This window comes from Schistosoma haematobium, chromosome 6, assembly GCF_000699445.3.
Source record: "Schistosoma haematobium chromosome 6, whole genome shotgun sequence".
NCBI classification, from domain to species: Eukaryota; Metazoa; Platyhelminthes; class Trematoda; order Strigeidida; family Schistosomatidae; genus Schistosoma; species Schistosoma haematobium.
This window is the reverse complement of record NC_067201.1, coordinates 23,431,132-23,457,076: the sequence shown is the minus strand read 5'-3', so window position 1 is coordinate 23,457,076 and position 25,945 is coordinate 23,431,132. Positions and strand designations below refer to the sequence as shown.

General features: G+C 36.4%; 2 protein-coding genes across 4 annotated transcripts in view; one reads left to right on the top strand and one right to left on the bottom strand.

Moving 5' to 3' along the window:
* Positions 1-34: 34 nt before the first annotated feature.
* On the bottom strand, positions 35-13,613 carry ATPAF2_1 (ATP synthase mitochondrial F1 complex assembly factor 2). 3 transcript variants are annotated; one of them, XM_051217173.1, is made up of 8 exons: positions 13,504-13,593; positions 10,928-11,098; positions 10,841-10,894; positions 9,764-9,921; positions 8,471-8,565; positions 6,771-6,967; positions 2,818-2,933; positions 35-249 (listed from the first exon to the last, which is right to left on the bottom strand). In XM_051217173.1, exons 2-8 carry the CDS (start codon positions 10,998-11,000, stop codon positions 112-114), a joined length of 831 nt encoding a protein of 276 aa, XP_051065823.1. In that variant the 5' UTR covers positions 11,001-11,098; positions 13,504-13,593; the 3' UTR covers positions 35-111. The 3 variants fall into 3 exon arrangements, with proteins under 3 accessions (XP_051065823.1, XP_051065821.1, XP_051065822.1); XM_051217171.1 differs by having other exon boundaries at positions 2,818-6,967; positions 13,504-13,613; XM_051217172.1 differs by having other exon boundaries at positions 10,841-11,098; positions 13,530-13,593.
* A 10,609-nt stretch (positions 13,614-24,222) lies between these two features.
* The window catches only part of MS3_00011079 (uncharacterized protein), a gene marked incomplete at its 5' end in the record, with an annotated part of 34,169 nt that continues 32,446 nt past the window's right edge, over positions 24,223-25,945 (top strand). The window contains one exon of the mRNA XM_051219486.1: positions 24,223-24,293. Within this exon, the coding sequence (XP_051065820.1) occupies positions 24,223-24,293 (71 nt within the window). The remainder of the gene's footprint in view (positions 24,294-25,945) is intronic.

Genomic DNA, 25,945 nt, shown 5'->3' with positions numbered 1-25,945 from the left:
TTGATTGTGTGTGTGTATAAAAAGAAATGTTAATGATAATTGTAATTATGTTTAATTTTCTTTATTCTTCTCAACAACAAAAACAAAACTCAATAAATATTTATATCAGATTTATTTTATACTTGTTTTTATTTTTATATCATGTCGATAATGACTGAGTAAAGCTAAAAATAGAGCAGCAGATACACGTGCATTAAGATCAGCATTTTCAACATCATGATAAGAAGGAACATCTCCCCATCGATTAACCTAAGATAAAACAAAAAAACAATACAAATCAATAATATTCACTTGAAGATGAATAAAAATAACTTGGTATATATGTACAAGCTGTAGATATATAAGATTGAGATTAGATGGTGGTTGGAGGTAGTCGACAGGAAACCCTGGACTCGGGTTTCGTGCTACTTGGCACTCGTCAGCAAGGTGTACCTGTAATCTTGAGGGAACTGGTGCTCCCTGGCGGATTCGACCTCGTGTCACCTAGCTTCACAGTCAGAGAAGTTACCACTGAGCTATCCGAGCCGCGACTGACCTCCTGTAGGATTGAGGTGTAACCACAATTGATTGATCACTGGGTGGCGATCAATGTCATGTGTGTCTAGTCCTTATTAGTGCAGATCGAATGCTATCGATCTCAATATATAGTGCCCGCAGTGTCGAGTCACCTTGACTGGTGGCCACATTGCAACATGATCGATAGCATTTGATCTGCACCAATAAGGACTAGACACACATGATATTGATCGCAACCCAGTGATCAATCAATTGTGATATATAAGATTATTAGCCAAAGACTTCTTAATGAAATATAAACTAGTTGACTAAAACTTGATAGGTTGAAAGAATGAGTATTGCAGTGTGCATTGATTAGTCTTAGTTTAAAGATAAGCGCTAGATTAGAACGTGGATCATAGTATAGGAGTTCCTCTTTACAACAATTAAACTTCAGTATACAATTTTTCTTACATATTATGAGTAGTCAAATCTTGAATGCAAGGCATTGTTGCTCAGATTGAACTAAGTAGTGTTAGGAATATGGAATCTCCATGTCCAACTTAGGAAAGAAATCAATATCGTTTAACTAACGATACATTCTCTGTGGATCTTCAAACCACTTTTTGCTGTGATTTGTGTTCTTTGATAATTGCTCAGTCTATACAGTTTAATAACCGTATTCAATATAAAACTGATAAACTTAAATGTATTTTTATTCCCTTTGGGTTCTGGACCAACAAAGCTTGGATTATGAAACGGGACTTTTCAATTTAATTAGAGCAGAAGGGAAGATGATAGTTATCTCGTTCACTACAGTGAATTCGCATTGTCGGAATAGTAGCTTAGCACACGGACATATCAATGGAGTAATCCGCAATTAGCACAGAGCCTTACACAAGTGCTTTAGCCCAAATCTTCATATCACATCAGGAAGATGAGATTCAATTAACAATATAAAGATAACAAAGCAATCGAAATAATTGCAGCACCAATGACATTGAGGAAGACTACAAGCTGAGAATATGAAGTGAGAAAGTACATATGAGGGAATGCTTGTGCTGAAGATCTAGGGAAGTATGAAGAGTGAATTTATCTGTGCCATGTAATAAATTTTCAGCCATATCACACATCATTCTTAACCAGTTGTTAAGATAATTTAGCGAATTCTGATCAGGTAGTCTGTACGTATCAATATGACTCGAGCCAACTGTCAATGACTTGATAAACTGATGCCAATTATTGGTTTGGATGACTTTAACTTTCTTTCAACCCATTCTTATTACCAGCAAACCATCACTTTGAGGTAGGCGGTGGTTCAGCATAGTAGTAGTATACATGTCCCAACAATCTAAGTGAATAAAGATTCTGAAATCTCATAAATAGATTTAGCATCCTGCATTTACAATACAATAAATTAGCTGGTAGTGATGAATAATTGGATTTAGCGTAGAGTGTGGATGCTAGGCGTTGCTAGTCAGATTATTATGTGGAAATACAAAATGTTACTTAAGAACTGGTATGGGTCATCTCCTGAACTAATAATATGAAATGAAGTTGTTGAATGTTTCACATTGCTTGGCAATCTCATCAGCCCTAGTGGGCTGATATCTGACGAAATATTGAAACGGATTTAGAAAGCGCAGTTACCCCTACAAACTTGTGGCGCAAACCAAATGTTTGTCTAAAAATCAAACGGCATATGTACTGCGCAGCAGTTTGGCCTGTTGTACTCTATGGCTGTGAAGAAAACATATATGGAATACCCGGTTTTTAATCATAGATGTTCTCAAAGGGTTGTCCGCACTTCGTGAAACCACCTAAGAAGGAATATCGATGCTAGGCATATATAGCAAACTTGTCGATAAAATTATGAATCTTCATAAACCGAGATAGTTCAGATATGTGTTACATATGAAGAACAATTGCCTATCTCGGCGTGCAATGTCGTCTCATGTAGGAGCAAATGACGCCCAAACCAAGAGTTGGCATCATTCCATTGAAGTCATTGACTATATTTCAGAGCCATATAGGTAGATGCAGACTACCGGGATGGGATTAGCGTAATAACCACGATCAGAGGGTTGGAAACTTTGGTTGACATGACTCAGAATTGTCCACAATAGTGCGGATGCTCTAACTTCTCAATCTTAAATTTCTTCATTTCCACTGCCTCTTCATATCATGTTCTCAATGCCGAATCTCTTTAATATATATATATATATATATATATATATATATATATATATATATATATATATATATACAGTTCGATAGTTGAATACTGAAACTTTACAGTGATGTAATCCAATTAAAACTAACCTGAAATAACATTTCTATTTGACTTAATTCAACAGCTTTTGCAACTGAACAAAATCCATCCAGCATAGCTAATGTAAGATAAACTGATTTCAAGTTTTCAACACATGATTTTATGCCTATTATTTTTAAGACAATACAAATATATACAAAGAGAGAAATCTGATTATGTAACATATGAAAAATAATCTTTGAAAACACACGCTTATTATAGTTTACCTAAAGTTAGTCTGGGCATCACTGTGCTCATATAATGTTATAACTCTGGATGTGTTTGAAATTAACATAGATCTCTATTTCATCGGTAAATTAGTTATTCAATAACACGTTTTATTATAAATGTTATACGAGTTCAGAAAGTTTGGTTGACTATGTCAAATAACACTACTTGTAGCATAGGTGAGATGTTTGTTTCCCAACCAGAAGGGGAGTATTCGGTACAGCGATTTGCTCTGTTATACTGTATCGTTCAAAACATGGTCTATGGAAGTAGGAAACACAGTTAAGCTGTGGGTACTTGATCATGGGTGTCTTCCAATGATTGCTCACCAATTGCAGAATGACTGAGTGAGCAATCTTGAGGTTCGACATAGAATGCTAGCAAAGATGGAGGCTGTGAATCTTCATTGACTGGGGTGACTAAGACATGTGTTATGTATGTACAACCGTTGCTTACCTCAACATGCAACGCTGGCCAATATATGTGCAGGCTCAAAGAAAACTAGAGCGGGGGGTGTTAAAATAAGACTTGGTGTCAGTCGATGAATTCATTTGTACATAGGTGAAGACTACCGGGTTGTGGTCAGTGTCTTTATACACTGAGTAATGTAGCTTAGGATAGATTATAGTGGCATGATAACTTCACTCTTTATCTTGCCCTATATCTTGAGGTCCAGAATTCTTTCACACACTTTTTAATCATGTCACTTCGAAACACTGTCAAAATTCAATTTCTTCTACTACAATTGCTATTATATTATTTTGACTGGTTTGCTAATCTCACCTCTTCGACCTTATGTGATACGGGAACATGCACTAAAACACACATACGCCAGGCTCTGTGTTGATTATGATTGACCGATAATACATTGTGACCCGAAATCTAATTGGAGAATAAGCGTGAAATGTTCCTAACAAGCATATCTATTGAGGCACGCTGATGTAGAATAGTAAGAAATCAGATAACATCGATTCCAAACGTTTTATCAAACGCAAATGTGGATTTATCCTTGCCCCCAAATGCCCTGGTACAGCCGAGAGTGGTGAGAGTCCACTCTCCCTCTCGAAATGCTCTCACATGGTCACGCGTATACAGCCTCTGCCAGGGAAGTCCTACTCACTGCCTTCTCGTTCCACGGGTGTTGTTTACGAAATCGAGAGGACGAAAAGCGAATGTCCGGCGCTTTAACCGGATTCCAAACCAATGGTGCACATGGGCTCCAGTATCCTGCGGGAACAAATGGCGAATGAACCAATTGTTGATCACCGGCTTCCATGTGACTGGATCTCCTCACGATGCTCTACTGCCTTGTGGATCAGACTTTCAGGTCGAAGGCTCAGGGAGTGGCCCTCTAAGAAAACTACCTGCTTCGGTTTGGGCACCCGGGCAGTATCAAAGCCCTCACACATGTCGAATGAGATTTGTGTGGTGTATATGTATTTGGTGCCTCTTTGTACCAATATCTATGTGTTGAAATAAATAAATAAAGAAATATTCTTGCTAAAATAAATGATAACTTAGGTTCGAATCCACTAAGCAATATCTGTTTCTTGAAAAGTTTAAGTAAACCTTGCCACCGAGTGAAAACTAGTTTGGAACTTAGATCCATGATTTTCTGCCAACTACAATCAAGAAAAATTAAACAGTGTGAAAACTCCTTAAATTTTATTTTAAAGAAAAAGTGAAAAAGCGGTTTTAGACACGATAATTGATTGCTATATGTCACGGAAACACACACAAGATCACCGTAATCGATGTCAACTAGTTCATGAAATGCACACAAACAAGAATTTAACGTACAAGTTAGATTTTTACATTATTTCTATAATATTTGTTTAATAATCACAGAATAGAAACAATTTTGTCAACAAATTCACGGATTGATCTTACTATCTTCATTTGGTTTGGTTTCCCTAAGCTTCCTCCCAACCTACTCCTACACAATCAATTATCGCTTGTCGAGGTAGTCGGTGGATGGGTATACATAATACACTAAGTCAATAAAGATTCACTACCTTGTCAATTGATTTGCCATAGCTTACCTTGTACTCTGCGTCTAACCTCAAAATTGCTAAATCAGTGGTCCTAAAATATACAGGCAATTGTTTCAAGATACCTATAATCGAATACCAGTAACCTAAAAATATTTTTTTACTTTTAAAGACCATGTTTCACAATTATAAAGTAGAGGAGAGCAAACTAGTAGGCAGAAAACTCGTCATTTAGTTAGAAAAGTCGACTGAGTTTTCTGGATTCATGTTGAGATTTCGTCAAGCACCAACCCATTAGAACTGGTGAAGTATCCTATATTAAAATAAAAAGCTACATTACTAACACATACACACACATGATTTGATCGATTTTTTGAAATGAACTTCAGTAGCTAAGTTTACAATTTTACATAGTCACCTTTGAACGATAAATTTTGTGTATACCAACTGATGATAATATCAACCGTCTACTGTAAATAAAAAGGGTTCAACTGTGTATCATAGTAATTGCAAGCCTAGTGTTTCAATGGCTAAATCATTACCGACAAAAAAATGACAGAGGTTGAGGAAAAACACTACAGTGTTATATCTGGACGAAGAATAAGTGAATAGCCACCGTTAGGATCTACTTATGGACTACTATTATATATATTCTCATTGTATAACCATTAAATAACTGTGTTATGTGTACATTCATATCGTTCTTATTATAACCTTCCATTTGACCTATTAACTACTATTATACGATTTACTGTTTTTAAATTACTCCTAATTTATTAATTACAGTCTATCACACTCACAGCTACTTGCGGCTGAATCTTGTATAATTGTTGTTTCCTATTTTATGGTATGATAATGTCTTCGTACTTCTGAAATACATGATTGATATAGCGTAGTCTGATATTGGTGTTCTGAACTGAACCGAATGGGTTAAGCGAGAAGCTACTATCTTGGAGGACCAATAAAACTCAGAGTTGATTCTAGGCTGCTCGTACTGATCTATGCGTCATTGGTCTGGTCAATATGTCGGTTTTCTTATTGGTGATTTGGTCATGTGATAATTAACAGGCCATCAGGACATAACAGAAAATTGTTCTTTCTATTAACACCGAGATTTTGTCAACACCTATCATTATCAAAGAACTAATTCTCTGCACACCTGTATTCCCGATGATTGTCAGCACTAGTATTACGCATGAAAAAAGTCTGAGGCAAAAGATGGAGGTCGGTAATGAAAACAGAAAAAAATGTAAAGTGAAGGGATTTGAGTTAGAACGTAGTGATCTCAAAGGCTGTTAGATCATTCCGAAGGAAGTATCCTTCTTCTTAAGGGAACTGGGCTACGAGTGACACTGATGATCTGGGATCCTTATCCAAAGGCCTAAGAGATAACCGTTTCAGGCCGTCTACAGGTAACGTTTTGTGAAGTTTTTAGTGTTAACACTGTACTTTGAAGAACTTGCATCTGGCAATCAAAACTCGAGAAGTTGGGGTGTATTATTTTCAGAGTGGATCATTTATAATCTTCCCCTTCGTCGTGAGAAAGAATTATTATTGTAGATGCTTGTTGCTTAAAGGAAATATTTTATTGTTATCACACCCCAGAACAGCCTCAAGTGGTTGCTGGAAAGTGTTCCCGAGATGATGTTCAAGCTTGGCCACAATGTCGAGGTAAAAGCTACAACCATAAGCCATAATATATTAGAAAGAAATTCATGAGATTATTGACATCATTGATAACTTACCAGTAAGACCCCATATATTATAACTGTTAAAATAACGTGTTAATTTCTCTTTATCCAAAGGAGATAGTTTAGCCAATGAAGTCATACTATCAGTTATGACTGGTTTAATCTGATAATGTTTGTTAACCCAATTAATGATAGGATCCCATGAAAGAGATTGCACTTTAACCAAATCATCTGGTTCTTGACATCTGAAACTGACGATGTTTATTTGATGAACAAAACAAAGCAATTAAATATGACCACTTTAATAAGTGATGAATACACCGGTGCAACAGTGAAATGTGAATAGGAATTCCAGAACTATAGTATGTGTACGAAATAATCGAAAATTTTTCTTAGGTATGGAGAATAAAACTGAAGATACTTGTTATTACATAATATGTATCAACTATTTCACCTTAGACCATTCGATATGTGATATGCACTCACAACCCCTAGCCCACTCTCATCAAAGGTTGTGCCGTTAAGACATTAAGAATATTGCCCAGTTGTTTCCGATTTTTAACAGTTCATTAAGCTAATATTAGTTTGTGATGAAAAAATCATCTATACATGGGACTAACCTCAATAAAATGTCCAGTCAAATAAAGTTAGGTATAGGGTTGTGTAGATTGTTGGATTTTGAGGTTTTACATTAAGAACTATCAACCATTAAGAGAAAGGGAGAACTGGACAGATGTTTCATCATAGTACAAGAGTTTAATAATGAGTACCCAAGACCCCACTACAAATCAGAATCAGGATCTTCAGATCTCGCAGTGAGCACTAAACCTTCAAAACACTGAGTTAGCATCCAATTAGTTGGCTTGCATTTTCATCTCCATATGATTCGAGATATCAGAAGACCATTATTTATTCTCATTGGTGATATTTGTCATCGTTATTATTCAACGATATTTGAGGCTCGAAGAGATGATTAGAGATTTTGGGGAGATAAAAAAGACAGTTCGACTGCCTTATGATAGTGACTGAATAGATGAGGAGCAACTGTTTGAATTAAGATGGACGAAACAACAACTTCCCAGTAAAAAAGAGTGCATACTGATTTAAGGATAGGTTCAAAACAGATGGCACTTGAATGAGTTCAGGAAAAAGCACTCAATATTCTTTATGCTCGAGCTTAGAAGACGACACCACGCATCTTTGATTAATTCATTAGCCGTTGAATACTGTAAAGAGATGCAAACCCATGGTAGCTGGTGTCTAGAATCGGTGACTATGCTGTTCGTTCCCTCAGGATTCTGAACCCTAAGTATTCTGTTTTACAACCTTGTTAGATGAACCATCCGTATTTACCAATCTGGTTTAAGTGCCAGATGTCTGCTTTTGTCCTTACTTTTGTGTAGAAAATTTGTCATGTAAGGGCAGTATGTGGAAATCATTAGACAGGCAATAAATGAATGGGTGTACGAAAGCATTTTGAGGAAGGAAGTACTTTCCTTACCGTTTCTCATACCATGGCATTTAGGGACAACTTCATAATTACATCTTGTGAGAGGGTATATTCATACTGATTTCCATAAGAATTGAACATAATTCAGGTTGTTTTTAAACTAAACAGAACAGCCCAATCTTGTTAGCAAACCATACAGGTACCAGGAACATTGGTGGACTTAATTTTTTTTTAAAAAACAATAAGTATATTTATTCCATCAGCACACAGACATTATATATAATTAAAGAAACTACATATTTACCAGATTGTATCAGTATCAGCATACTGCATGATAGTGCTGACTAGGATATCATGTTGATCAGCTGGAGTATCCAAAGCTCGATTGCACAATGTTGTCTATATATATTCATGTTAAATAGAGAACAGATATTTTTTCACAGAAAAAAATCTATTAATTTTCGTTATGATTTAATCAGTGATAAAAATGTTTCAAAGCTCTATCAACAGAGCATTTAATGAACAATAACGTAACATACTTCATAAGTAATCGAGTAAATTCTCTAACTTAAGATAAACAACTTTTACTATCAAGACAATAAATATTGGTATCCAACTCATTGAAATGATTAAATTTGTTGCATTTTTATGAAACTTGAAACCTATGAGCTGAGAATATTCAGCGATTCTACGTGTTCGACCATCAATGTCTCCGAAAAAATTTCTTGTACAAGCTATTTTAAAAAATGTGGTCTTAAAAGGTACGTTGGAATACCAGCCAAGATGGGATGGATTTGGTTTACACGTATATTTTAATAAGCTCCCAAAATAGGGGATAAATACGTTGGATTAGACTAGTTAGTCAGCCATAAATCCCTGGATGAAATACTAGTTATCATCCAACTGAGTAGTTTGAGATTTTGTTAGACATGACAGAGATTAGTACATGTTGACGATTCTTTAATGGATTTTTTTTGCGTTCCTCACATAAATCTAAACAAATAAAAACCATATTATTTATATTCCTACTAAAACTGTATCGTAAAGATAAATTCCTGACTTTTATTGCTTTACGATATTATAATTTCACTTTGTGTGACGCTTTTCTTGACAAGCAGTCAGTCTGAGTCATCAACGTAGAACTTCGTACGTACGTACATCAGTTCAAGTTGCCATATCACACTAGCACAGAGATACAATTGTTCATTCAAATCCCATAGTGGTAGAGGTAGTAAAAATATAAGCAGTAACCGGTAAGATTAGGGTTTGTTGTCCAAGGAGTATAATCCAGTGAAATAAATTTGGAAAGAGAAAAAAGGAACATGAAGAATTCAGATTAGAATTTGGGAGAATTCAAAGAGCGGATGCGCCTGCACCACTGCAAACGATTTTGAACCATGTCATTCAAGGGCTCTAACCATCGGTTGCCATCATCTCGCGGATCCCAACCGGGTAGTCTACACCTACCAACAGGGCTCAGTCCACTTGTCAGTGGCTTCATGGATTTTTCTTGACAAGCGTTAAAACCAATAATAATAATAATAACCATTAGTATTAGGCATAATAAGACCGTTAACACTGTATTAAAAAGTCTTACCAAAGGCATAGCATATCGTTTTATAGTGTCAACCTGACTATCCCATTCATGTGCAACAGCGACAGCTAATGCTTGATTCGGTACGTGAAAATGAATTCCAGTTGGAGTCCGAAGTTTACGTTGATCGAGAAGAATTTGAAAAACTGGATGTTTATAATCTGAATAGTAGAGAATAACGATAAGTTAGACAAGCGAAAATCAATAAACTCATAGTGCATTCAATGCATAGAAAATACTATAAACTAGAACATTCATATTAAATATGGAAGTGCAAAATAAATGTAAAAACTCAAGATTTAAGTTAGGTAGGTATTTTGAGTTTATTGAAACTGTGACGATGTGATATGATGGACTAATTCATTTTTTATTGACAGATTACGTACTGACTAGAAACTAGAGTATGATGACTATATTGTACTTAGAGGAAAATTCGCCCCCAAAATGAGTACTGTTGAGGTTACAGGTTGAACAGTACTCGAAGCTGGTAAATCAGTTGACGGGATTCGGAATATTGATCAACTGAGTTAGCTAGTACCCGCTTTATGCATGGCTAGCCATTGCTTAATCTGACGACGACGGTAAGGCAGTAAAGATATGCTAAAAGTTACAGGAGGCCAAACTCAAATATGGTACTAGCATATTCGATTACTGAATTTTGATTTGAGTCCTGTTAATAGATGAAAGCCACTTGGTCCGGGTATATAAAACGCTCGTGATTATCGATTGAAGATCTGAGGTAAAATTTCTCATAATCTGAGAAAGTAGCGCAAATAATTCACTCTATATTTTATTATCATATTGTACTTTTACCCATAAATTCATTGCTTTTCAAAATGTACTATCTATGTTCAGTATTTTATTACTGATGATACTGCCATCCATCCACTTTACTATTGATTTTGTTAATATCACCATGTTATCCTGATCTATTTTGGTAACTTGAGCCAACGAATATTTATGATTAGTTCTCGGTTGATTGCAAATGACTAACTAGTTGGGAAAATTAATGCAAAAACATTGATGAAACTCAACAACACGTAGGACGAGTTAGTAAAATGAATGGATTTTTGAACTTACTTTCATGAGTTGACTGAAATACAGTCACATTCTTATAAAACTTCTTAGTTTGAGCTATATAGAAATATTATGCACATTTTAATGTACCGGAAAACAGACTTCTATGAGGACTGCGGAAACAATGTAAAGACGTAGATGAAATGAATTTTTTGCTAAACATTCAACTGAATCAAATGATAATTGGTGTTCACTGATACCAATTTATTAATTCTTGTAGGATAGTTGAGGGTTATAATGGATTTTGTACGCTGAATTTGTCTGAAACATTAGAAAGTAGCAAAGCAAGGTCACATTTAGAAACTAGGTGTATAAAAATATATCGATGCTAATAAAAATGTATTTGATAGCTAATTGTATCGACTACCAAATATCCCCAAATGCCCTGGTATGGTCAAGGGTAGGAGAATTAGCTCTCCCTCTCCAAACGCTCTCACATGGCCACGGGTATACAGCCACTGACAGGGAAGTCCTACTCACTGCTTACTCGCACCAAAGGTGTTGTTTACGAAATTGAGAGGACGAAAAGCGAGTGTCCGGTGCTTCGACCGTTCGTTGAATACGAAGGGTTTCAGTCAGTCAGTCAGTCAGCTACAACGTAGGACCAGGCACATATGTGCATCGGTCCAGGTTGCCATACCGCATCAGCACAACAAGATGAACACCGGATTCATAGCAGTGGTTAGGTCAAAGGTAGTAATATATAAGAGAAAGATTGCATATAGAGATATAGTACAAGAAGAAAGAATTGGTTTGTAGAAAGAAAGATATGAAGCGATTCTAATCTCTTAGTTTAAGGGAAGACAGGGAGTGTATACACCGACGCCATTTTGATCGATTCTGAGCCATGTCACCAAGAGTCTCCAACCATTGGTTACGAAGGGTTTACCTAGAGGAGTTGGAAAACCATGATTCCAAACCATTAGTGCACATGCGATCCAGGATCCTGAGAGAACAAATGGCGTATGAATCAATTATTGATCACTGGCCACCATTAGACTTCATATTCTAACGTTGCTCCACTGCCTTGTGGATTAGACTTTGAGGTCGAAGGCTTGGAGAGTGGCCCCTTGAGAAAACCTTCTGCCTCGCTCTGGGCACCTGGGCAGTATCACAGCCCATACACAAATCAAGTGACTTGTGTGGCGCATATGTCGTTGGTGCCACTTGGTACCAATACTTATGTGTTCAAATAAATAAATGAAACGTATCAACTACAGTTCTAGCTTCTTCCGTTTCTAAAAGGAATACTGAGTTTTATGGCGCTAACTTTTGTAAAGTTCTAAAATGTTTAAACTCCTGCCCTGGTTATTTTTTTTACCTTTACAAATGTGATTTTAGTGGCTTCTATACCGCGAACCATTTTTCGATGATAAGACTAATTAGCATATGAGGAGATGCGATCACTTTATGACTGATTGTAACTGAATTAAGGATGATACAATATATTGGGTCTTTATGACTCCATGGATGAAATTTTAGTGACCACGCAGCTTAACTGTTTACGACTATTGCAGAGACAGTTTACAACAAAAGTCGGTGGCAGATTTGGTTAATTTTAATATTGGTTTCCTTATAAACAGTAGAAACGCATGTTACTAAATGGAAATCACGATAATGTTACAACGCAAACTATGTTGTTCCGAAAATATTGCTCCTAACTCTATTTATTATTTATTTACCTATCCTCCAGGTACTTCCTTGCGGTAATCTTTTCGCTGCATGATTTGCATTTACTAGTACTATGTGGTACTGAGGAATTTTTAAAAAGCATAAAATAAAATTTCCTAAAAATTTATCCAATCAATTGATCACGTAAACAAATTGCTGATCATAATCTAATCCCTCCACTACATATTTTAAAGGCTAAAATATTAGTTAGTTGAAACTAAAAAACCAATATAATCATAGGTTAATTATTAACAGGATTTTGTTGTTTGAATTACTGACAGAATGCCTTATTATTAGGTAAGTTTAGAATGGAAAGAAAACATCTGAAATGCAAGACAATCCAAAAGATACGTTCCTTTGAAAAAATTAAACAATCTTTAGAGGGCTTGGACGGTTGTGAGAGGAATAGAAGCTTTCGTATCCAGTGGTAATGGGTCACTGATCCCTCTATTTAGCATCATTTAACAAATTGATTTAATTGACACGAACAGTCCTAATGGTAAAATGACTAAGGGACTACTTTCAGTATATCTCAAAACAGTGTGACTGAAGTCTCATCATGTATACTCAGCTGTTTAAAATTTTCAATAGGTTTGTCTTTAATATCAAGTCACTTATTTGGTCTAGTGGATCTAATCAAAGTGAGGTATTCGCACTTGACTTTACAGTAGAAAGAAGAGTGATAGTTGACAGAGAAATTAACAACTGGTTAAATCTTCGCAACACAATTCGTCAGAGAATCCAAATATGTAAACAAGTTACGCGGTAAGTGATATTGGATCTGAACAACCCTGCGTTGTTCGTCACCACAAAGTATCCAAAATATAAGCTTTTATTGAAGGGACAAGTGTAACCAGGTGTCATATCAGGCGCAAAAATGTAGATATTTGTTTGTGGTACTTATACGGAAGTAGACGTATTCAATGAAAGTGGTTTACACATGCCCAATTAGTTTTTAGTATCATAAAGAGTCATTTAAGATACTCTCTACCAACACTATCGCCAGTATCAGCGCACAAACCCAGAACATCGGACGAAAAGCCGACCAAACCCCGTTAAAGTCCAGTAGCGCACCACGTTAAATTGATCAGGTATCAGTCCAACCTTGCCAGTGAAACTCAATATCAATATGATAAGTTGAAACAATGTAATCTTTAGTACATATATGCTGAATAAACATAGTTGCACATTCATTCTTTTGAACCATATCTAACTAGGCATGTGACTGACAAAAAACCTGAATCAATACTTTTTGTTAACTTGTCCACACTTGTATTACTAACTCTAATGACTTCCAGTACCCAATGTATAAAACCTTTGTCACGAGCTTTTATAAACCATTTGATTTTTTACGCACGTTTCTTTTTTGTTCGGTACAGCTTCAGGTATATGATTAAGTTCTATAGGTTGTATTCTAACTACTCGTTCGCAGTAAAGACTTCGACAGCGTTTTAATCAGTAATAATTTTTATAATCGGAATATACCAAACCAGACAAATTAGAAGCCAGAAACGAAGGGGCTCATAGATATGTTTGTTAGGCTATCGACATATTGAGAAGTGCTTAATCTGAGCTGGTTAGCGGTTGTAGGAGATGTGGAGCAGGGCGTACCCATTGGTGATCTGGTGCGGATAAGTAACTGGACGCCTTCAGGTATGCGTGTCCAGTAAAACGTATGCTGCCAGAATCATATATCAAAGACTTACAGAGCTACTGATTTTGGACATTTGTTTACTGCTACAGAAATGTGATAGTTATTTGTGGATATGTATATCTTATACTTCGGTGCTTGTGCTTTTTTCACTATCTTTTTGGACACAAAGAGCTATAAAATTACTAGACCTTACATTTGAATCCTTCTGATACTTCTTAATCTGGTCGTTTGTCAGTCTTTCTATCTGCTGACCGTATTACACCATTATATTGATCTTCACATATTTGATATATACTAAATAATTGATACTCTGGACAGTTTGTATTCATTTTGATGCAACACAGATCACATCGGTCTAATTCACTTTCGATTTATTTCACTGCCACACAATTGCCGGAAATTCTACTCCTAGTGTTATTTCAATTCTAGTACAGTAATTGTTGATTCTAGGTGCCAGTGTCGAAATAAACCTACTTCAATTCAAAATTTGAATCCCGTATTAATCTAATACGATTAGAATTCCAGTTCAGTTCTGTTCATCCAATCCAATAATAATCCGGTTGTTTACTACTACCGTACATGTTATCGAATTTAATTGTCGAAATATATACTCAAGAACGTTTGTATTCTAGTTCTTACTAAATTCACTTGTCCTCAGTGATAGATTATTGACATAATGAGTATAACAAGTAAACCGGTTGATCTTTTGTCTCTAGCCTCTTGGCAACAGGTAACACCTCCAGATATTTCAGACATTCTCTGTGATTTTTATCTAGCCGTTTACCTAAGTAGTTCTTCTAGACCGATGTACACCGCTTTCAGGTGCAGTCCGAACACACGCCTTAGGCTGAAGTGGTTCAAGAATCTTCTCAGGAGTATATTAAGTGGAATATTGATAAACTATTGAAGACATAGGACAGTATTTCATAATAATTCACTAGCACTTCACTTTAGCTCGTCTAATACATCCCGGTCCTCGCTTGTAAAAAAGATATTTTCTTTGTACTCATTCCTCGCTGGTCAAAAACAAACATACTGGTTTTTTAATCTAATTACCATTTCTTTTTTGTTCATCTATCCTCTTCCATCCGTTACTATCTTCGGTGAATTATTGGTGCTTGCATCATGGTTTTTGAGAAATCTTTCAGTTTGTTAGCAATGCCTAATCTTTTGTTCAGGAGGAATTACATTATGTTAATGACAGTCCAGAATTCCCACCACAAGCTGTTCTTACCAAATGTATGTTTCCCAGCCCTGTTTTTCTTATTATTTCAAGATTTTCAACTTATAATTTTCATCTTTATTCAGGCGCCAATTTATAGCTTCATGTTTTGAGGTTACCCATAATGCCAGAGCTAGGAAAGACATCTTCGAAGTGCAACAAAGTATGTTAGGTAACTGCTGAATTTGAGTTAATTAGGCTCAAAATGTAGAGTTTCTCGCACATCAGTTGTGGATGCTTGATATTATACTTCTGGTGACTCGTTAATATCTGCTCAAAGACTAGGATGAATCATGTAAGTGCGTATTTGTACTTGAAATTGTAACTATTTTACCTCCAAAATACAAGGATTTAATGAATATATGACTTCACTTAAAGTCAAATAACACACTAAAGATACAGGAAGGTTTTATGGGTATTAAATAAAATGTTCTGTCTGAAATAAAGCATTTACGAGTAAAGTGTAATACGAAACTTTCATCTTTATACAAATAAATATCAGTGCTTTACGAGGGGGGGATAAAAATGAAGATTTCGTCATGCGATTAAGAGCAAATTAATAAGGACATTATAATAACAAGCATGACGTGACCGTCTGTGCAATAAAATAGATATATCGTATTAATGATTTGGAAGAGCAAAAAAATGATAGTCCGTCTATTATTTATGTGTATTACTGCGGAACATATCAGGAAAGAATAAAATGAAAATCGACTTGTTGTGCTGGTACAATATAAAAAAGGATATTTGGATACGAAAACGTTCTAGCAAGCTACAGTCCAGTAACTAACATCAGCTGGCGATTGGTTGTTTCACATTTACATAGCATGGAGTTTCTGAATGTAGGATAGAGATAATCAAGCCCTAGTATGATAACTGCATTGGTGGATGATATTCACTGATCTACTGCAGCTGGTAGTAATTATGAAATGCGAAGTTAGTATACATTGTCATTGGTATTATGACCAGATGCATCGAGGTATCGTTAAATATGTATTAGTAGAATGACAAGAGGAAGAGAACATTAACTGCAGTTACGAGATACGCAGAGTTGTATTCCTTTTTGACCATGAAGCCTAATGTATTTTGTATCTTTTGTGAGAGATGTGCTCGACTCCGTTGGGGTTGTTACCACCATGCCGTTATCTGCGAGCAGAAGGTTCGCCCGGATTTCAGACTGACAATTCATGAGCATAAACGTGTCCCTAGACTCGTGGTTTACTGAGGAGGTTGCAGGTTTTTCGATCTATGGGCACCTAGTTAACACGTTGATACTATCCTAAATGTGATAACCATATAGTCAAAAAATTAGCGATAATGAATAACTAGCCTCATAGAGTGATTCCTGTGATAGATGATTTGGTACGATGGTTTGGTAGAACTAAATTGATCCATCAACATAAAATAAGGCGATATCGACGTGAAGAACGTAAATTATAAGAAAACGGAAAAGTGATCCCCGCCACGTGAATAAGAGTGTAATAATCAGACAAAATGACATGGAAAAACTCGTTAAATGAAGGAAAATTTTACATTGTCGAATGATAAAAAATCCACGTTAGTTGTGAATGTCATGGTGTGAATGTACTGTTCACAATATTATAATTCGATGAGCGAGTGAAGTAGTTGCGTACATATTGTGATTTAGTGTCAATATGAATGATGATATTTATTCCAACACAACAATGTGTCTATGACAATGACAAAAGTAATCGCTGCGTAATTTGCGCAGTAGATGAATGAGAAGAGTTGATACATGAACAAAGAACCGAAAACATACTACAATTTGTGTTTGTCCTTGTGTCTTTTAAAGTGGCTGCGCTTTTTGATTCAGATACAGAAGATTGGGCCGTATGCGTTGCTCGTCGACTGAGTCAGCTATGTTGAGTTCGAAAGGTCCTTAATCATCGTAGCTTGCAGGTCGCGTTAATTTATAAGTGACGGTCACCATTTTAGTAACCCGATCTGAATCCGAATAAATCGCACAATAATGTCAGCGAAATACAATAGCTCTTCCAACATCACGTATGAGCCAACATTAGAGAACCGAGATCAGAGAACAAAGGATAATGATTTCACAAGACAAATTTCAAATGAAAATATCGAAGTAACGTGGCTTGAGATGACGACACCAAATTACTTACGGATTATCATGGGGGAGATGACATGTTATTAAAACCGATACTCTCGAACAAATTTGTCAATGTCAAACCTGACGAATCCAGTAATTGAAATTACATTGATGATCAAAATTCTCATTAATGTAGAGAATCATTCTTGTCAGTAGCTATGTATGCTACAGATGGAACTTTTTGTAAGTTATCCTATAAGTGGGTGTTCATATGGGAGTTTTCGTGTTCAAACCGAAGATGATGCAATTATTCATTAATGGATTTCCAAAACAAAAATAGAGAACCTGTGATACAGGGTAAAAATGTTTTTGCAGTAATTACGCACTCTAATCACTTGCGCTAAGTAATAACTATATGGCGATAAATATTGCCTTCATTACTCTATTCTAACTGCTAAATATCTAAATGTCATACACTGCGCTCGACACACCTAGAGTCGTACTGGCGTAGTAGATGCCACTGTTTAACTGCTAATCTTGAGAGGCTTTCCTCTTATATAACCGGAATAATCTGTGCCAAACCAAAATGGACATGTTTGTAGGTAGCCTCAAGCAAAACGTTAAAGACAGCCAGGCAAGCCTCAGACCTTGCTGGGCAGACCTAACTTGCTGTTCTGTCCTTTTGCTCTGCATGATAATCGACTTTTTTGATCGCACATCCGTTTCATGTTGAACTTCAGCCAGGCTGGCATGATATCGTCTCGTTGACATGTTTCGAGTTTAATGTGCACCGAATAGGGGGTAATATACTTGATTTACTGCCCACAATCAATATAGACTCTATCTCAGTGCATATCAGTCAAGAGTTTTTTATGAGTGATCACGGAGTTGGTCGATTCAAGAGTTCTTTGAAGTGTTCTACCCACCTGTTTCGTTGCTCTTCAATTTTGGTGATTACCTTGCTTTCCCCACTTTTCACTGGTCGTTCTGATTTACGGTAATTTCCAGAGAGTTTATTTGTTGTGCCATACAGTTATCTCATGTTTTCTTCACTTACAGGCTTTTCTGCCGTCAGTGCTAAACCTTCCACGTGTTTACGTTTGTCGGTTTTGATGCTCTTCTTCACTTGCTTGTTTACTTCTGTGTATTCAGCTTGTGCCTTGACTTTTTCTACTCTTGTTCGGCTGGTATTGATTGCTGCCTTCTTGTTCCTCCTTTCTTGAATCTCATCCAGTGTATCAACAGTGATCCATTCCTTATGATGGTGCTTCTTGTGGCACAGAACCTCATGACATGTTGAAGTGATTGCCTCTTTTATGTTTTTCCAGTTTGTTATATCCGGTGAAGATTAAATTACAGGTAACTTCCAAGGACTATTCATGGACTAACATTCCATAAATATTCTTATTGTATAACTACTCAACAATTACACTATGTATATTTATATTCCTCTTATTATAAGCTTTATTTTGACCTATATTTTATTATTGTACGATCTACGGTTCTTAAGTTATGCTCAGTTTATTAATTACTGTCCCCCTCATTCACAGCCACTTTTTGGCTTATTTGTGTACAAATATTATTTCCTATTTTATGGTACGTTGTGGTCTGTCTGATTGATATATAAACCGGGTATGTCTGAAATAAACTATCTGGTCTGATCTGCTCTGATTCGATCTGATTCGATTCATACTACGGAAGCTGGTATTGTGTTCTGGACTCAAGTGGAAGGGCTCGGAGGACATAGGACTAATAAGGACGCTACACTGCCCACACCGGTTGAACGTCATTGGTTGGCCTAGTGTGAAGATTCGTATAAGTCGTATTCGGATTGGTAGATAAATCGTGTGATAGAAAAACCAGACATTCAAGGTCATAACACAGTTGCTCACCATAGTAGTTCCTTCTCCATTGAGTAGATCATGAAATGCCTGTAACTTATTCTGAGGACTCTCTTGAATTTGTTGAGTTTGTCAGTATCCCGAAGAAAAACAGTATTAAACTTCTGTGATATTGTTCACCCCATTGTCCAGTGTTTCTTGAGTTTCAATTTCATCTTGGCGACCAGCAAGTGATGATCTGATGCTATATCAGCTCCTCTCTTGGTTCTCACATCCTCCATTGTTCGCCTGAAACTTTTGTTGATGCAAATATGGTCGATTTGGTTTTGTGTAGAGTGATCCGGTGAAGTCCATGTGGTTTATGTGGGAATATAGTGCCGCCTATGATCGTTTTATTGAAGGCACATAGGTTAGCAAATCTTTCACTATTTTCGTTTCTTTCTCCCAGTCCGCATCGCTCCATGATGTCTTCATATCTGGTGTTGTCAATTTCAACCTTGACATTTAAATCTCCCATCAGAATGGTCAGGTCCTTTGTTGGGCAATTCTTGACTATTGACTACAGCCTATCGTAGAATCGATCTTTAGCGTCTTCACTGTAGTCGTTGATAGGAGCAGAGCATTAGATGACGTACATTGAAATGCCCTCTGTCTTTGTTTTCAGGGGGGCTTTGATGATCCTAGGTCCATGAGATTCCCATCCCATAATTGTATTTTGTGCTTGTACGGACAGCATCAATACAAATCCCTGTGTATGTGGGGCTGTTATGAACGGGGAATTAAGAAGCCCAGACAATTACGAAAGCTATTTTCTTGGGACGTTATTGCATTTCATTCAAAACCTGTAAAACACTTATATTTATTTTTGTCCCTATCTTATTCTACATAACACGAGCTTTCGTTCTATGTATCATTCACTAGCATACCCTTTTTTGTTCCAAAAATATTGTAATTTAAACATTATATTTTGCACTATATTTTCTACCCTAATTCCCTGTTTCGGGCATAACTGTATTTTTTCCAAATTATCGTACGTCGTGGTCAAAATATGCACTTATTTATTCATGTACATTTTTGTAGTAATCCGAATTCAGAAAATCCAGAGTTTAGTGTTCCAACTGGCTTGTCTTCTTTCACTTGCGTGCTTGCCAACCAATCAGGATTTAGAATAGTTCTCTCTACCCCATCTCGAACTCACGCGTATTAGACTCAAGGTTAAGCCACTCAGCCTAACGCGTCAAGGTCATAGTTTAGTCTAGGCGGATCAAGGTGAAGTCATAACAAGTATCACGGGGTAAAAGCGATTCAAGGTCATAACAGGGGCATTTTCTTCTTCATGGCCGGAGTATAACAGGAGCTCTCCTGTAGTTAGTCTTTGCTGTCCAACTTGTGTCCAATGTGTTTCACTGATCCCAAATACCTCTAGGTTGTATCTTCTCATTTCTGCAGCAATTTGGAAGGCTCTTCCGGTGTCCCACATTGTACGAACATTCCATGTACCTAAATAAATAGTCGCTCTGGTTGTCAGAAGGGGCATCGGCCTCGTAACTTCCGAAGGAATTCGGCTTTCATCATGAGGCGTCATAATTCTTCTAAATGAAGACCTTCTGACTCCCAGGACAGAGCTTAAATGGTTTGAATAATTTTTTCTGGTTAGCGTTTTTTTAGCTAGTTAGTTTTCTACGGTATGGGGTCGCTAGCCCCATGCCTGACCCTTCCCCTTTATACGGGCTTGTGTTATGACTTTAAAGTTGCGGTCGATTTTTACCCTGTGCTAATTGTTGTGTCCTTGACTGGAAAATTGGAGAGCAGCGTACTTATCGATCGATTACAGTGACACGTAAACACGTACGGACAGCCTAGAGTCTCGATTAGTCCCACTTCCCTGTCTAGCCCAGCCAGTTGAGTCCAGAACACAAGTCACAGCCTCGGAGATATGAATCATTATATTTCGAACATACTTTGTTTATATATCAATCAAGCATATCACATCGTACCATAAAATAGAAAACAACATTTTGTACAATATTCAACAAGTGAACAGATATCGACCAATAGGAAATATCCATTTAAAGTCCAGGGACACCATTGGACTTAACATGATAATTATTGGTCTATTCCTCCGCATCCACAACAGATTGGTACCGGCAGTAGCCCCCGGAAGGGACTCCAGGCGGAGTTCTGACATCCAGACACCTATCGAAAATCGACTTCATACCCTCCAACATCAAACAGGCCATAGCTGCCCTGAAAAACTCTTTTGATTGTGAACCTGACGGGATCCCTCCATCGCTTGTGGAATATGGTAGTAGAGATTTTCCACTATTTTATTTGAAACTTTTCATTTATTCTGTGGAATATGGGGCCTATCCATCTTTATGGAAAACATCTCTTATCATCCCTGGAGTCAAAACAGGATCACGTAGTGATATTGTTAACTATAGGCCAATAAAGTTGACATCCGTGTTATCAAGAACCATAGAAAATATCATCCACAAAAAGCTATTAACATTTTTATTTTCGGCTAGTCTGATTAGCTTATCCCAACACATATTTATGACTGAACGCTCATGCTTCATATGGAACCTGGAATTTTTTGTCCAAATTACCCTGAGAAGAGATGTTCCTCAGTGAGTGATAATTCTTTACTTCGATTTAAAGGCTTTCGACGGTGTCTCACACAAACGTCTTCTTCTAGACTCTCTTTATGTGGCATACAGAATCCTTTTTTTCTTGGCTCAAATCCTTTTTACAAGAACGTGGCCAACTCATTCTCTTTGAATCTTGCTACTCTAAACCTGTGGATGTAACCAGTGGGGTTATACAAGGAAGTGTGATTGGTCCATTACGCTTTCTCCTTTTATCAATCACGTGTGTCCCCTCTTTCAGTATGGTAAACCTTTCCTTTTTGCCAATGACCCGAAAGTAGTTTATTCATTCTCTTCTCCAACAAAAGAAATCTATATTCCAGTGTTAATCCAAGAAGAAATAAACAAGTTATACGAATGAACTGTTTGGTGGATTTGCCACTTAGTGTTGACAAAAGTGGATTTGCTCACATTGGCCACTGCCTTGACCTAAATCTGGCTATACACAAACATACGCTGAAACCTATGAACACTGTTCGTGATTCGGATTTAAGATATGGCAAGAGTTTGAGCTACTCAACCGTGTAAAACGGACTGCCAGTGAACCTCCGTTGCAGTGAACCTAAAACCCGGTTCAGAAATCTCCTTGATTATTTTTTTTCCGAAATTGGGTTGTGCCACCTACTGAATATCAATGTGTTTAATAATGATTTATACAAGCAAGGTCCGTCATCCAATTGACTGAAAATCAAAATGTAACCTTTGAAGATTTTCATGTCTATTCTATTTCTATTCATCTTAATATATGAAGCCTGCTTATGTTCGTATTTATAATTACTACTGTTATTAATATCATTATTGGTCCTTCGACACATTAGATATTCTCTTTATTTCTTCTTATCCTTCTAAACAAATATTATTCCTAAACATCCAAAGTCTATAGCTAAAAACAAATTATCTCACGGTACACTCAAGTAAACTAACTTCTCAGATTCATTTTATCGTCATCACATATATGTAACACATGGAAATTTATGTTTGATTATCCTTTGCAATTAATTGTGACTTTCATAGAATCATTCTTAATACTAATATCCGGTTTCACTCTGTATACCATTACATAAGTCTATATGTACTTATCCGAGTGCAGTAAAGGATTTTTTGGATCTTATTTTATTTTTAATTTTTGGTTTACTTCAAAGGTCGATATTTATTGTACAATTATTATTATTGTCATGGTTTAACCCTTTCACTAGGTGTCCATTTCTTTTCTTTCTTTTATTTTTAAATAAATATTATTCTTAAGATGGCACGTAAATTAACTTCTCAGACTCGTTTTATGTTCACTATGCATATATGACTCATATATATTGATATCTGGTTATCCTTTTCACTTAATTGTGACTTTAATAGCATCACTCCAAAATATGACTGCACAAACACTTATTCTGGCGTCATATCTTACTGCAGTAATAAGTTGTTTTTTCTTAATTATTATATATTTTACTTTTTTACTAATATTACGATACATACATAGTTGTTTATTCTTGTTCTATGTTCATAAACACGCCTATTAAACTATTTGCGTATTTCACGTCTCCTTTATTTCCATTTTCTTATTTTCGTCATTCCTTCTTTAAACTCAATTCAATATACTTCTCAATTACCCAAACCCGATTTATGATTATTATTATTCCATTATTATTATCCTCTTTTTCAAATATGGCAAATATAATGCTAACATTATTGAAAATTGTGTATTAATGCATTTTTGAAGAAACCCGAAATGGTTTCTTCACAACACTTATATACCCATAAGATGTTTGTGAGTAATAATCATAATAATAACAATAGAAAACCACAGACGTCTCTGGGAAGCTGGGGTTAGATTAAAAATAAATTGCAAATGTTGGCTTTCGTTTTGGTTATACTGTAGTTTCCGCTTATTTTCTTGCCCTCATTACTTGTACAATACCTCTATCCTCATTACTATTCAAGCTTTCTTATTATTTAAATTCTGTATTCCTTCAAACTCATTTACTTCTGGAATTATGTTATATTGAGCAAACAGTTTGAGCCGACCGTATTCAACTCCATGATGATCAAATAGCGTTGATGTTCACGATAAACTTATCCTAATTAAACCAGTATATCTTCTGTCGAATAATCATGTGAATTTGACGTAGAAATAAGATGAAATCCGAGATGATTCAAGATGTGCATGTTTTTCAGTGAATTTGTTCGGTAGACAAACGAAAAGAAATAGATGCGAAGTGGAGTGACAGTAATGACTTACTGAGTAATTAAAGGATGACTCTGTTTTAGTGTAAGTTGAATAATGCATAAATTACAGGTAGCATGTACAGACAACAGACATATGAGACAAGTATACATAAAACACAAACGAAAGTAATTACCAAAGCTATAAACAGCTTAAGCACATACAAAGTTCATAAAACCCCTGACTGGCTTAGAATGGCACATACGCATGATGAAGCAGCATGCAGGTTAAATTGTTAGCTGAAAAATGGATAAAAGAAGAGCTGATAGGAATTCTGAAATGCCAAATGGTTAGAAGATTCTAACGAGGTATTCATGCAGCAGACAACAACTGCTGAAAGGCGCCACAGGTGTTCGGAGTTCGACAACTTTTTTACAAGTAACACTCTTATAACCGAAGTATACCAATCCGGTGAAATCAGAGGTCAGTAATGAAGAGGTTAGAAGATATAATTGGAAAGCTATCGATATACGAAGAGGTTGGTTGATAGTTGCAAGGGATGCGTAGCACGTCGTACCAACTCATGACCTGTTGCGGTTAGGTGATTTGTGGGATTTATTTACCACTACGTGTTAATTCCGAGGTTCTGGAAACGCTGCTGAAAAAATTATATTCAGTCAATAATATACAAACTCTCAATAGACAGATGGATACTTTGGACGGTAGTTTTGTTAATAAGTGTAGGGCGTTCGTTCTTTCGATCGCGGAATCAGCAATTTTAATGAATAATCAATGATTTCATATAGGGTATAAAATCCAAAGTAAATTTTGTCAGTAATAACTCAGTAACGAGGACTCAACTGTTATCATCAAACATTTATGACAATTATTTTAGTGATCATTCAATGTTACAGCCTATTAAATGGGAACAAGCAGTGTAGATGCCGTAATGCGATTGTCAGTGATAATTAGTGACAACCATGCAGAAAACAGACTGTCAACGATGATGTCATTTCCAAAGTTTAGACAACAGTTTTGTAGACAAGGTGTGTGTGAAGTAGGGGAAATGATAAAAAATGCGAGTAATACCAAAAATTATTCACTTGATAGGATAATGTTAATCATTTTCATTGTTCTATCCTTTAGCGTTAACGGCGACCTAGGGTGATTTTCCGGTTCACGCTACCACAGTCCATTACATAAGTCCCCTAGTCTTCAGTCTTCAGTAATAAGGATAGTAGGTTGATGAACCTGTATTAATCCTGACGCACTGCTTTCCAGTGAAGGTCCAGCTTCTCCTTGAAAGTATTCACTGATGGGGCTGATACCACTTGTTTGAGTAAGGCGTTCCAATGATTGCCTACTCGATGAGAAAAACGGAACCCCACTTTAAGTTTATTAGATCTTGGTTTATGAACCTTCTTGCTATGACCGCGGAGATTATTAGTGCTGGAGGGAGCAAAAAGATAAGACATATTAACACCCAAATCATAATTAAAGATACGAAATGCCAGTATAAGGTCACCTCGTGTCCTACGATACGACAAGGGGAAAAGATTTAGGCGTTTTAAACGCTCATCGTAAGGGAGTCTAGAAAGACCCTTCACTAATTTCGTTCCTACACGCTGGACACGCTCAAGGGAGTTAGTATCCTTCACCAGACACGGGCTAGCTGCTTGGATACAGTACTCCAAGTGTGGTCTTACATAGGTGGGATATAAAATCCGAAACGTTTCCTCGTCAAAAGATTTGAACGCTCGGCGAAGTGACCATAACGCTCGAAAACCTTTGACAGCGGCTGCTTTGCAATGCGTAGTTGTTTTTAAATCATGACTTAATA